At 44.9% G+C, this 14682-nt stretch overlaps 1 protein-coding gene across 2 annotated transcripts in view; it reads left to right on the forward strand.

The window, feature by feature from the left end:
• Positions 1-14682, forward strand: part of DLG2 (discs large MAGUK scaffold protein 2) — a 526395-nt gene that overhangs the window by 112572 nt on the left and 399141 nt on the right. The window contains exon 1 of one of the 2 annotated variants that reach the window (XM_054975100.1): positions 8115-8242. The exons of the other annotated variant lie outside the window; for it this stretch is intronic. Coding sequence (XP_054831075.1) covers positions 8219-8242 — 24 coding nt within the window. The 5' untranslated portion in view covers positions 8115-8218. Of the gene's footprint in view, positions 1-8114; positions 8243-14682 lie in introns of those variants that run through there. 2 annotated transcript variants of the gene reach the window in all.

Below are 14682 nucleotides of genomic sequence, written 5' to 3' on the forward strand. Positions count from 1 at the left end.
TCAGGTGGGCGGGGACTCCTGTCATGTGACCTCTTTGGGGAACTGCACTTCCTGTGCATTCCCCCTCAAAATGAGCCCTGCCCCTAACATATCCCCTAAGATACTCAATTTACATTGTGGAGAAAGAGCACGAGCCTAAGCTCCACCGTAGAGGTGGACTGGTAGATCCATGAAAATCCCCATTTACACACAGGTCTGGATTGTATGATTAATAACCCTCTGATAAAAGCAGGAAGAAGAGATTGAGGAAACCGGGGTCTCAGACCCTACATTTGATCTGTGACGTTTTTTGGAAACGTGGAAGGCATTCTTCTGCCGGATATCGGAGAATTGTCTTGGGGGACTGAGTGGCTTCAGGAGTGATCCATGCACCCTTCTCTCTACTGGAGTTGTTGTGACTTGAGAGCATAAGACGATCTCTGCTGGATCAAAGCAATGTGTCTGTTCAGTCCAGGACCTACAATAACTCAACCAAGACCTTCAGACAGTCCGCATGTAAGACATGAAATTCCCTGCTTGCCCTCAGCAACTGCCTCTTAAGGGTACCCTACTTTCTGAACATGGACTTTTAGTTTAGAAATCATGACTAATAGTCACTGATTGACTTATTTTCCATGATTCTTTTTCTAGTCCAGTAAAGACATGTCAACTAGCGCAAAAAAAAAAAAAATCACTGTGTTTTGAAGCTCTGGATTGCGTCAAAACAACTTCTTTTTTCAGTCCTAAATTTACTGTCCGCAAGATTTATTGGTGATCCTGAGTTTGGCCAGAAAAGATTCTTTCTGCTTTTTCTATATTGTCCATCATTTTATAAACCTCTACCGTGCCCTGTTTGGCTTTTTTTCTAAGTTAAAAAGCCCTGAAACTCGTTAACCTTTCCTCAAATGGAAAGTGTTTCAATCCTTGAATCGTTTTGATTGCCCATTTCTGCAGCTTTTCAAGCTTGACTATTGGCTTTTAGAGATGGCCTGACCAGAGCTGTGAACTGTATTCCAAACAAGGCCATTCTGTAGATTAATGCTTGGCTATTAAAATACTGACTGTTTTGTTTTCGATCAACTGTCTAATAATTCCTAGCATTGAATTTGTTTTTTTTTCTTCTGTGCGGCACATTTGAGTTGACAATTTCAGTTCAGATGATCATTTTCTGTGAGATTTCACATCAGATTTTGGTCCTCCACCCAAGAGAGATTGCTTACCAGGGCAGAAGGGAAATTCAGTGAATCTGTGGTTTGTATTGTCGAAGGCTTTCACGGCCGGAGAACGATGGTTGTTGTGGGTTTTCCGGGCTGTATTGCCGTGGTCTTGGCATTGTAGTTCCTGACGTTTCGCCAGCAGCTGTGGCTGGCATCTTCAGAGGTGTAGCACCAAAAGACGTGGTGCTTTTGGTGCTACACCTCTGAAGATGCCAGCCACAGCTGCTGGCGAAACGTCAGGAACTACAATGCCAAGACCACGGCAATACAGCCCGGAAAACCCACAACAACAATCTGTGGTTTGTTCTAAACTTTTTTTAAAAAAGTATTCTTGGTATCAATGGAGACCATTGACATCATGTTAAAAATTATGTTCTTTGAGTACACAATTCTGCAGTCACAGAGTGTGTTTTTGGATTTCTTGAGTCCACATTTCTAGCAATTTCAACAGCATGTATTTTGCCATGCCACTATGCAAAGTTTGAAGCCTTCCTCTTGCCTAAGAAACCTTCCTTCAGCAGTTTGATGTAGTGGTTAAGAGCAGCAGGACTCTAATCTGGAGAGCCAGGTTTGATTCCCCACTCCTCTTCTTGAAGCCAGCTGGGTGACCTTGGGTCAATCAGAGCTCTCTCAGAGTGCTCAGCCCCAACCACCTCACAGGGTGATTATTGTGGGGATGATAATAACATGCTTTGTAAATCGCTCTGAGTGAGCGTTAAGTTGCCCTGAAGGGTGGTATGTAATTAGAATGTTATTATTATTATATTATTAAGTGGCTCTTCCTCCTATGGCCCCTTCTGGAGCATAGGATACCACCCAGAATTACAGAATTGCAAACCCAAGGAAACCATACCTCTCTAATCAGTCTTCAAAGTCTACTAGGATGATGTCATGCAACAGGAAAGCTATGAGTCGATTCATTAAAAATTGCCCCCAAGCTTAATAAGTATCCCACTGTTCTCACACCCTGCCACTTCCTACCCCCCAGTTTGGCCTCTGGGTGTCCTGGCAACCCTAAAGTCTACTCACTACAAAAGGCTTTCTCGATACCTTACTATGCACAGTTAAAGTCTATGCGGACTCCAAGGAAATGAGGGTAGTGTGTAGTTCTCAGTGCTGCCGAGTCCTCCATGAATGAATGCATTATTCTATAGAAGAAGACATGAATGGAACCTGTAGAGTAACACAGGGAATGAATGAAACATGCTCAGCCCCAGTTTTCAATGATGTATCCCCCCTCAACTCTTGTTTCCTGGTCAGTTGCTCCCAGCTTAAACCCCATTGGTATAAATCTAACTTGGCCTTTTGGTACTGGTGTGCATCACGTCACACTTCTTGACATGTCATTTGCTGTGCTGTTGCCCATTAACCCAATTTATTCATTCGCTACTTGTTTATTTTATCTATACCCCACCTTTCTCCCCAGTAGGGGCCCAAAGTAGCTTACATTGTTCTTCTCTCCTCTGTTTTATCCTCGCAACAACCCTAGAGGTGGGTTAGGCTGAGAGAGAGAATGACTGGCCCAAGGTCACCCAGTGAGCTTCCATGGCAGACTGGGGATTTGAACCTCGGTCTCCCAGATCCTAGTCCAAAATTCTAACCACTACCCCACAGTGGCTGTTCACCAGATCCACTTCATAGTCTACTTTGTTCTTGATCCATCCTGAATAATTGGGTATCCAGCTTGGCTATTCCACTGCTTGCTCCCAACTCCTCAGCATCCCCAGCTAAAAAGATCAGGTGGTAGATGATGTGAAAGACCCTGCTTAAGGCACCAAAGAGCCACTGCCATTCCAAGTAGAAACCATACATACTTTGACGGACCAATGGTCTCATTCAGTATAAGGCAGTTTCATATGTTTAAGATGTAGTGATGGCCACTTCCTAGGGTTCTCCTGACGGTTTTTCCCTTCAACAGATGTGGCAAGGTGCCTGCCGATTACCTACCACCTGCAGGCAACCTGGGCAAACACGTGGCTCATACACTCCTGGCGGGCTCGACGACGTCACTTCTGGAAGTGACATCGCCATGTTGGATGCAGGAGTGCTCCTGCTCTTCATGAGGGGCCAATTTTGGTCTCCAACAGGGGGAGCACTCCTGCCACCAGTGCAATGACTTCACTTGCGGAAGTGATGTCATCATGAGAAGGGGAGAGCTATAGTGAGTACTGCACCCTCTGCTGGTTGCCTCGGAGACCTGGCAACACTACCTTTTCCTTAGGTGGCTTTAACACCAGACTGGGAAAAATCATGGCAGATAGGTTCATTAATGACTAAGTGGAGCTTCCATATTCAGAGACAGTCCATCTGTGAACACCAATTATACCAATTGCCGGGCAGAGACACAACATGGGGAGGCTTAGTTTGGAATTAATTCTTCACATGTAGATTTCCAGGAAACCAAGGCTGCCTGCAAAGCATATATTCTTCCACTGAATTATACCCGCCCCCCCTCTATACCTTTCCTTTTCTCATCCAATGAGTCCTGACCTTTTGCTTTTGCCGTTGGGAAACTTTGGCATTTTATCTGCTTGTGTACAGGTGTAAAAACAGGAGATCTGGGAGGTAGAGTCGTTCTTGGCAAGTTGTAATAAACCACAATGCCCAGAAGCGCTCTCGAATAGTATTCTCTAAAGCGAGCTGTTATTCTGATTTAGATCCAGTAATAAAAGAATTGTTTAAAAAAGAGGAAACGGCTTGGGTTTAGTCTGCCAATATTGGTTCTATTATTTCTTCCCTTGGAACAATTGTTACACTTTTTTATTGTAAGGGAACAGAAACCACAAAGTTTCTCCCATGAGCTCCTTTGACCAAAGTGGCAGCCCCACAAGAGTATAGCTGTTCTTGTTCGAGTAGGGGGCTGTGTCGGGAAAAGATCCCTGTTCTTGTATAGCCACTGGCACAAGCCCTTGTCATAGTGCTGCCAAGTCCCTGATGGGGCAAGGGAATTCCCGGCCCTCTAGGTCTCGTTGCTTACCACTGTTGAAAGGGGTGGCAGGAGAAAAATTAATAAAAAAAATAAGGTCTAGTCTACTTATAGGAAGCTCTTACCATACAGTTCTTGCAATTCTAGAGTCACCTAGAAGTAACAAAGGATAGCTCTAGGCTATGCTCTATGATAAAGCAAAACATTCTTAATACAGTATCCTGGTAGCTCAAGGAATTTCCAGAACTCTATGATAAGGCCTTGTTTTTCTTTTTAATTTTTGCCCTGGGATGCTGCCCCTGCCTCCACAAACATCCTACTGGTTGCCAGGCACTTAGGCATGTGACCAAGGGAGGGTTGTTGCATATTGAAAGAACACCTGGGGAATGTAGTATGTTTTTCTCTAGACTAGAGGCGGAGACGAACCAGGAAAATGATGGTTCGTTGCAGTTCATGGTTCGTCACATTTCACGAACTACGAACCGCCACGAACTTGCCCAGTTCATGAACCAGTTTGGTTCATTGGTTCATCACTTCCAGGGCTGCAGAAGGTCTGCAGAAAGCCCATCCCCCCATTGCCTAGGTAACAGCTGCCTGCAGTGATGAACTGAAAAAGGAACCATTCGAACCGCTCTAAAAATCATAGTGGTTTGTCGCGGTTCATCAGAAATGAGCTCTGATGAACCACATGTTTGTGAAACAAAAAATGGCCTGGTTTGTGATGAACTTTGGTTCGTATTTTGGCTCGTGCCCATCTCTACTCTAGACTCTACGTCAGATCACACATGTTCCCCTCCTTGCCGTCATCTGTGGCTTTTGTCTGTGTGGGTCCAATGATCCCTGTTCAGTTGTTTAGTGGGACACTCTTCCCTTGTTGCTTAGATTGATGGTGACTGGTGCGTCACGGCTTTCCTTCATATTCATACAAGAGTATCTGGTTGGCTACTATCTGTGTATTTTATTATTATTTTTAAATGATTTTAATTTAATGATAGTGATTTTTATGTTTTTAAGGTGTTGTGACCTGCCCTGAGCCTACTTACAGGGAGAGCAGGATATAAATCGAACAAAATAAATAGATAAATAAATACTATGCCCACTACGTGAAAGAGGCTGCTAGACTAGATGGGATGCTGGTCTAATTCAGTAAAGCTGCCGTTATGGTCTCATATTCTTAGGCCCCCGTGCTGCCTATCATGGTATAGCCTGAGAAGAGAAAGAGTTGCCTAGACAATGGCTTCTTCCACACACGTTGGATAATCCTCTTTCAATACTCTTTAGTGAAGATTTGAAACTGATTTTCCATGCGTGGAACAAAAAATCCACTTCTAAAGGATTACGAAAGTGCATTGAAAGTGCATTATTCAACGTGTGTGGAAATGGCCAGTGTGGTGATGCTATCTTGCAACGTGGGGTGGGCAGAGAGAGAGAAGTTTAGTCCGTTCCCCTGCCCACCCTGCTCTATAAATGAATATGAGTGACATCCTGCCTTAAGTTCCTCTAGTCTAGGGGGCCCCAACCTTTTTAAGCCTGCATGCACCTTTGGAATTCTGACCTAGTGTGTTGGGCGCAGCCACAAAATGGCAGCCACAACTTATTGTCAGTCATACAATAAAGATCCTTGTGTTGAGATAGCAGCTGCTGTTGCTGAAGCCATAATTTTTAAATCTGCACAGCCAATCAGATCTCCAATGGCTAATTAGATGCCATGCTAGGCAAAAATCCTACTTTGCCTTGCCCATTTTCTAAAAATACTTGATGGGCACCAAGAAAGGTGTCAGCAGGTAACATGGCACCTATGGGTGCCATGTTGGGGCAGCCTGCTTTAGTCTAAAGAGCCTTCTTTTAGCCCAATGAGCCCTCCTCTAGCTTAGTGGCTTCTCTGCTGGAAGAAGGCTTCAAACTTTGCTTCGAAGGTGGCGGTAGAATACAGGAAACTTTGTCCATCTTTGTCCTCCCCACAAATATGTGCTCAGCCCTAATAATGATATTGGCCTACATGATAGTGCAGTTGTACGAATAAGCAAAGCCAGGTACGGGGTGTACTTTGAGCTCTTTCCATATAGCAGTTTTCCTAATTTGTGTTGCCCAAAAGCTCTCCCCCGCTTGATTTGCCCAAATCCATTAGCACCAGCTGGAAAGATCTAGACAGAACTTTTCAGCAGATGGTTCTTGGAATTGCCGTTTACTTCTGACATTTCAGGCCTGAATGCATCTGTGGGACCTTGGCCTGTGATTCATTCCTTTCAGAGCGAGAAAATTCTGTATTTCTTTCGCCCTCCGCCTTCGAGAAACTTTGCTTTATACGAAGGTTCTGATAGTGCCAGCCCTAATTGCACTCGCTGGATGGTTCTTTTTCCTCGAACAGGCCGAGTCTTTTCCAAGAAAAAATGCCGCAGAGATTTAAAGGCCATCACAATTAGGGATGCCAAGGTAATCTGCCAAGGTTTGAGTTCTGATGCAGAGATTGTTGTTTCACTAGTGCAGGCAATTATCCCAAACCTTCCCGATATCCAGTTCTACCTGGTTTGTTTTAATGTGTGTGTGGAGACAGGTGTGTGTGTTCAGCCAATGGGTGTGCAAACTCTTATACCGTGAGAGAGAGGAAACAGAGGTTGAACGAACATAGCCGTGTGCCATAAAGAGATGGGCATTTGACAAAGCTCTGACAAAGCTCTGACTCTCAAAAGAGCATACCCTGGAAATGTAGTTGGTCTTTTAAGGAGCTACCAAACCCAAATCTTGCTCGTCCATGCCTAGTAACAAGTAATTATATACTGCTAGAGCTAAATTTCGGCAAAATGGAAGAAGCAGCATAAATGAAACAAGCAGTAATCAAGGAATTTTCAAGATGGGTAGCCATGTTAGTCTGTCTGTAGCAGTAGAAAACAGCACCTATAAGACTAACCGGTAGCACCTATAAGACTAACAAAATGGGTGGTAGGGTATGAGCTTTTGTGAGTCACAACTCACTTCTTCAGATACCTTTCACAAGGTTGATGGATTTCCATTCTGTATGTGCCTTCCATGGAGATAGATCAAGGCTGAATCCACATTACCTCCGCTCGCCCCAGTGTTGCACTAAATGTTCGCTAAACACCCGGAAATATAGTGTCTTTCAAGCATGATTTCTGAATCGCGTTACAAAGACGCTATACTTCCGGGTGTTTAGCGAACATTTAGTGCAACACCGGGGCGCGCGGAGGTAATGTGGATTCAGCCCAAGATTGTTAGCCATGTTAGTCTGTCTATAGCAGTAGAAAAGAGCAAGAGTCCAGTAGCACCTGTAAAACTAACAAAATTGGTGGTAGGGTAGGAGCTTTCTTGAATCACAGCTCACTTCTTCAGAATTTTCCAGGCTAGATTCACGCACACCCTGATCCAGCCTCATTCTTCCTCAGAGATGATTTCTCGTCCCTGTGGTTTTGAAAAATCCCAAGTGGGGAGGGATGTTACAAGCACTGAAGGGAAGCTTGAATCCCAAGCAAGGGAAGGAGATACAGGTTGATTCTGCACACATTGGATAATGCACTTTCAATGCACTTTATCAATCGTTTGAGGTGGATTTTTTGTTCCACACACGAAAAAATCCGTTCCAAATGATCTATAAAGAGGATTGGAAGTGCATTATTCAACATATGCAGAATCAGCCACAGTCAACAACAGCAATCCATGTAAAATATATATGTAGGAGAAAGTAGGTGGAGTCTGGTTTGTCCTTACCACCTGAGTTTCTTTCTGCCCAGTGGCTGCATTTCTGTCTTACAGCTGGCCCTTTAACCTGGCAGGCTGTGTGGCCTTGCTTGATTCCTCGCACTTCTGGTTTGGGCCCTCCGGTGCCTGACAGCGCACCAGTTGTGCAAAACAGGCAGTGTCCTTGCTGGGTGCCAAGAAGTAAATCATTAGCTGTTTACTGTGAAACTGATCGATAGGTAGAGAGACGTCAACACCAGTTTAAGGACGGCATTGCAGGAAAAGCAGTTAGCTTTATAGTGTTGCCTTGCAAGGTTCTGAGTGTGTGTGGAGGGAAGGTGCATACCTTTGTGGATTTGGTAAAAAAAACCTTTGCAGTGCTACTGAGAAGAAAAGACATTAAATGGATGTAACGTTGGTGGACAAAGTAAGTCCTGCTTAAATCGTGGCCCTATTAGCATAATGCATTAGCTGAGAAAGTAATGGATCATTCCTGTTGCTAATCTTTATATTATCTTCAATGAATTGCTTAGTGTCTCTCCTCCCACCTATGCATATGGTGGGACTGTTTTTTTTCCTCGTTGTCATTCCATTGTCAAACCACTGGAATGCTTGCTTGCTTTCTCTCCCTTCTCTCTTAATATCCCTGCCATTACCGGCCTCCATAAATGTATCATTTAATTCCGGGAAAGGTAATTCTCAATGACATTTATCTGCTGTTTTGTCTCTCTCAGATCAAATCTGGTAATGGTGCTACCCAAAAGCTTGTAGATGCCTTCAGGGGGTGGGGAACCTAAAGCTACCTTTCTCTGTGTTCTCTTGAATTCTGTGGATATTATTTCATGTCGAACCCAGAGCTTTCTTATGGTGGCATTTAGAGGCCTGGAATGAATTCTGTCATTGCCCGTTATATATCCAAGGCCCTTGGCCCTATGCCAGTGAGTGTTCAAACAAGAACAAATCAGGACTAAGAAAGAAAATATAAATGCATGTATTGCAATATGAACCAGACTCTATGAAATTTAAACTTGGGATGCTTGGTTCACTAAAAGTGAAACTTAAAGGGTTAAGGAAGAAGCTAACAGAGAAGCAATTATCCTGCCTAATTTATTTGCTTCATTTATATCCCCCTTTTTTTCTTAATGGGGACTTAAAACACCTTATATCTTTTCTATCTTCTATTTTATCCGGGCAACAACTCTGTGAGGTAGGTTAGGCCCAGTGAGAGGGACGGGCCCAAGGTCACCCATCAGGCTTCCACAGCAGAGTGGAAATTCAAACTTTGGATCGTAGCTTCTGGTCTGACACTCTAACCACTACACAACGCTGTCTCTCTATGAGTATTTGATTAGGTTTATGGGTAGGTCTGCATTTTGCAAGAGAGATTCCTGAGAGGAAAGGAATGCTGAGTTATTGTCCTGCTCACTTATCATGGCCTAGGAACAGAAGGAGGTCTTGACTAGAGATGGTCATGAACCAGAAAAAAAAAAAACATGTGGTTCATGATTCGTCAGATTTCATGAAACATGAACCACGTACTTTCAGGAACCTGCCCCTGGTTCACAAACCAGTTTGTTTGGTTCGTGAAAACGTCACATCCAGGTCAGAAAACTGTCGCTTCTGGGTCAGCAGAAGGTCACTTCCGGGCCAGCAGAAGGTCACTTCCAGGCCAGCAGAAGGTCTGCAGGAAGTCCATCCCCTGTTGCCTAGGAAACTGATTGATTGGCACCAGGCTGTCTGCAGTGATGAACCAAAAAAATGAACCAAACAAACCAGCCTAAAGTTCGTGGCAGTCTGTCAGAAATGGGATCTGACGAACCATGGTTCACGAACCATGACCTGGCCTGGTTCGTGCTTAATTTTGGTTTGTATTTCGGTTCGTGCCCATCTCTAGTCTTGACTGAGGTGCGATAGCATTCCCATACGAATCTGGTGATGTCCTCAGGAGGTTACCTTAGCTGCACATAGTCCAGATAGCGATTCTTTGGTTTGATACGAAGAGGCATCTCCTGCACTTCTGGCTTCACATGGCCACGAGATCCAGCTGTGCATGGTTCATGGTTGAAGACACATCTTGGGGTACCACCACTGCTAGATGGACATTAGAAGGTGGGGCTTTGCCACTGCATGCCCGCCAAGTCTGTGGGCCTGGCAATACATGCCCAGTGAGGCTCCTCTTTGAGGGCCGATGTTCCTTTGGTGGCTGCCTTTCTTGCTTCATCCGAGTTCTGTACTTACTGGAGAGCAATCTCTGTTGAACACAGCAGGCTTGATGTCAATCTCGGACTGAGCTGTTGCCGAGTTAGGATCCACTCCTGCAAGGGGCTGCTCAGTCCATTGTGACAGAAAAGCTTTCCATCTGCCTACATACATACGTGCCATCATGTCACAATGTGACCCCCCCCCCCCAGCAAGGGGCTCTCAAGGCAAGTGAAAAGCAGAGCCAGACTGCCATTGCATTCCTCTGCAGAATCTTCCTTGCTGCCCCCCCCACCAAAGTACTGGTCCTGCTTATGTTCTGAGATCTGACAAGATTGGGCTCACTGCTACACCATACTGCCTTCCCTCCTTCAATGCAACAGCCTATTTCATGTGTCTTTTGAAAAAAAAATAGGAAATATAACTGTCACGACAGTATTAAATCATGAGTAATGAAAAATAGTTTCAGAAACAAATGATGGTAGTTGTTGTAGATTTTCCGGGCTGTATGGCTGTGGTCTTGGCATTGTAGTTCCTGATGTTTCGCCAGCAGCTGTGCCTGGCATCTTCAGAGGTGTAGCACCAAAAGACAGAGATCTCTCAGTGTCACAGTGTGGAGAAGATGTTGGCAGGTAATTTATATCTACTCAAGAAGGTGGGTTTGGGCTGAGTCATCCTGTAAGAGTTTCCCAGGGTGTGGAATGCTAATAGGGGGAAGGGTAGCTTCTGTTTAATTTCTCTGCTGCCACTTATAAAGACTTTCAGCGGCAGCTAGGCTTCTACCACGACACTATATTAAATAGGTGGCTTGCCCTACTTAGAGTATGTTCCTTTCCTACTTGGAATTTCATCGTTTGTAGGTATTCAGCTGACACCAGGTTTATGGTTACATAATATAATTACTCCAAGCTCCGTAGCAAACTTATAAAGTGCTCATAGCATACTTAAATGTTTAATTTAGAAACAGAAGTTGCTGCTTATAATTTTATTGATGCAAATGGTGCATTACAGTCTAAGCATAAAAAGAGAGGTCACCGCTCGAAGGAGCTTACAATTTGAAATTTTCTAATGAAGGTAGAAATATCATAGGGGACTTTGCCAAATGCTTGGACGAAATCAAGACGTCCAAGACCATGACATCCGCAGAGTTTTATAAAACAGTGTCGATGGGATAGGGAGATTTTTGCCCCCTTTCATATTAATAAAGACAGTGTTGCCCAGTGGAAGTGATCAGCTGTGAGAATGATGAGCAGTGGATTTAATACAACCAAAAGGAACTTTTTCAAAATATGCACAATTAGTTTATGGAGCTCACTGCCAAAGCAGACACAGTGCTTAGATGTAGGAGGGTGAGGTCTCCTACTATAGTGGAAGACCTTCTATCCTGGCCCTCCAATTCCCTGCTGGTGCTTGACAGGGTGGTGGAGGAAAAGGAGGAAGAATTCAGTGTAGTGCCAGTATGTGACATCACTTCCAGTGCAAAACTGGAAGTGACGTCATTTTGATGCGACAGTGCTCCAGTATTTACCCAAAACTCTATGGCTTAACTATAGACTTTGGGGTGAATCCCAACCCAGTGCCATCCTGTCCGTTTTTGCACTGGAACAGAAATGATGTCATGTGTTGGCTTAACACCAAATACCTTGCTCTGCTTCCCAAATTCTCTCACCAGGGTACCAACGAGGGCCGGTAAGTTGCAAACCTACTTAGATGGGTTTAAAATGGTTTAAAGTAAACTTGGTTTAAATTCATGGAGGATGGGCCCATAAATGGAGCCTCTGTGTTCAGAAATCATATATCTTTGATTACCAGTTGCTGGGGGAGGAAATTAAAAATGGAGGCTTTGACATACCTGCCGTTGTTTATGAGCTACTGGGAACACCTGGTTGGCCATTGTGGGAAATAGGTGAATTAGATGGACCTTTGTTCCAATCCAAATCTTCTTAAACTTGGGGGACTGGAATTTTGGGAGATCTCACTACTGTATTCGCCCCATTGGGAAAACTATCCTTTTATTCTGTCTTTTCCCTGTCCCTTAGTTTGGCCCCTTTCCATAAGAAGACCTGCCTTCTTATCTGCTAAGGAAACTGTGGCTGACATGTTGAAAATTTTGCAATAACTTTGAAGCCCAATTTTTTTTTGTCTAGCTTGCTTATCAACATACTTGTTGATTCTCAGCTGAGCCGGGGCAAATGCTTGCCCAGAGATCGGTTGCTAGAGGTTCTTGGTACTTGGCTAAATGAACCACAGTGTAAAGCATTAATCTGGATTTGTCATCAACCCGGTGCGTAAAGACAACTACCAGTAAGAGGCGTAGACCCAAGGGCTTCCATATGTCAATTCGCTGCTGGCTACTAGAGAACTTTTTCAAGGATTTGGACCTTTCTTCTTGCGGGGGTAACTGATAGTGGCATGTGTCCAACCAAGCAAGTCTTCAGAAGAGGAGGTATTGATTTCTGTCAATTCCCCCTGCTGATACAAATCCTCACAATACTTTCTGTGTCATTCCCCAGGACCTGTTCACCCAAAAGAGACAAATTTCAGGAAATTCAGTAGGTTGCAGCCAGGGCTTTTTTTCTGGGAAAAGAGGTGGTGGAACCCAGTGGGTTGCCCTCGGAGAAAATGGTCACATGGCTGGTGGCCCCACCCCCCTGATCTCCAGACAGAGGGGAGTTTAGATTGCTCTCCGTGCGGCTCTGCGGCACGGAGGGCAATCTAAATTCCCCTCTGTCTGGAGATCGGGGGGCGGGGCCACCAGCCATGTGACCATTTTCAAGAGGTTCCGGAACTCCATTCCCCTGTGTTCCCCCTGAAAAAAAGCCCTGGTTGCAGCAGTAGCAGGAAGCAGAAAAGGGCTGGTGCACAAGCAGTTGAATACATGCGAAGGGATGTATGAGGCTTCTCTCTCTCTCTCAGCAATGGTGACTTTGCTTGGGCCCATCAGGACTGCTTTGTTGTCTCTTCTTTGTTTCCAAATTCTTTGGAAGTTTTACTCCTAGAGGCGGGATAAATTATGCAGCACAAATGGAAGGCATACAAAGGTACTTACTTTGCATAATTTATTCATCATGCACAAACTTACAGTTTTCTTGGCTTTTTTCTTTTTTTTTTTGCCGCAGCCAACTCACAGGCGAACCCCTCCGGAATTATTACCAGAATAGAGAATTGTTTTTGAGCTGATAGACAATGCTGTTTTGTTTTGCTTTTTAAAACTTTGCATGGATGCCCTTGAAGCGGGCCAGTTCATTATTCCCGGGGAGTGAAAGCTGGATCGTGCAAGATGCTGAGCCACTCCAAAAGTTTAGCAGCCCAGCTAATGACAAGCGCAGGGAGGGTTGCTGATGCGCATTGCAATTCCAGAGAACATCACAGGACAGGGGCCAGAATGTAGCACAGAAGAGTCCAATTTGGTTTCCCTAAGTGTTCCCTGGAGCCGGAAGATTGGGTACAGTGAAAACTTGGCTCTCTTAACTCGGGCCGTTTTTGCAGTGTCACAAAGAAGTATCATTTAATTTGAAACGGACAGTTTATATTGTTGCTGGAGGTCATCATGGAGCAGAACTTACTAGGGGTGTGCATAACGAGAAAAACAAGCTGAAAATACAGCCAAAAAAACCACTGGTACAGCTCGTTACAATTGCTTCGGGAACGGCAGGTCAAAATCGGGAACTCAAGCTGTAACGACTTGACTCCACAGAAAATAGCATGTTTTTTGTTTTGGTTCAGTTCATGCCGTGCAGTGTGCAGGCAGGTAGGCAGGCAGTCTCAGAGCCAAGCTACAAGTGATGAATTACACTTGCCTGGCAGCAAGTGAACAGACTCATGTGTATTCCTCCCTGTTCACTTGCCATTCACAAGTGGAGCAGAAGCGAATGGCAAGTGAACAGAGAGGAATACACGTGAGTCTGTTCACTTGCCAGGCAAGTGTAATTCATCACTTGTTGCTTGGCTCTCTCAGTGTAGCAGGAAGTTTAGAGGTTGGAAGCTTGGTGTGCAATCACATTTGCAATTTGCATGTGTTTATTTCCCCCCGGCAGTCTCCCTTGCCCCCCCCCCAATCTACTCAATTGAATGCCATTGGAAGGGAAAGGGTAAGGTAAAGCTTTGGGGGGGCACTTCCCAGGCAACCACATTTGCTCCCACCCAGCAGCCAATCAGCTTAAGAAAGGCTAAGACAGCCGAATTCTTATGTGATGCCACTCTGGTTGGGTCATTTTGAAAGGGAGTCAGGGACAGGGGGCTGCCGCAACATGTATGCAAGAAAAGCTAGCAAGAATGCATGCTGTTTCTCTCCCCTCGGCTTTCAGGAATCCCTCCCGGGCAGAAACAAGCAACAGCACACAGGACACAGCAGGATACAAAGGCAATGATTTACTTGCCAAGACAGCAGTCTTCTTATAAATGTTACGCTGAACCATTTTGATTGTCTTGAAAGGGAGTCGGGGGGGTCTGGGGGCTGCTGCGCTATGTATGCACAGAAAGGTAGCAGGCACGCTGTTTCTCTCCCGCAACTTTCTGGAGTCCCTTGCAGGCAGAAACAAGCAACAGCACAGCAGAAAACGTGGCAGGAGATTCAGTGGGTAGATGCTTTGGGGAGGGAAGACTGAGGGCCAAGCTACACATGACGAATGACACTTGAACGGCAAGTGGATTGAGTGGAGGGCAAGT

The sequence above is a fragment of the Eublepharis macularius genome, chromosome 3, assembly GCF_028583425.1.
Source record: "Eublepharis macularius isolate TG4126 chromosome 3, MPM_Emac_v1.0, whole genome shotgun sequence".
Lineage (NCBI taxonomy): Eukaryota > Metazoa > Chordata > Lepidosauria > Squamata > Eublepharidae > Eublepharis > Eublepharis macularius.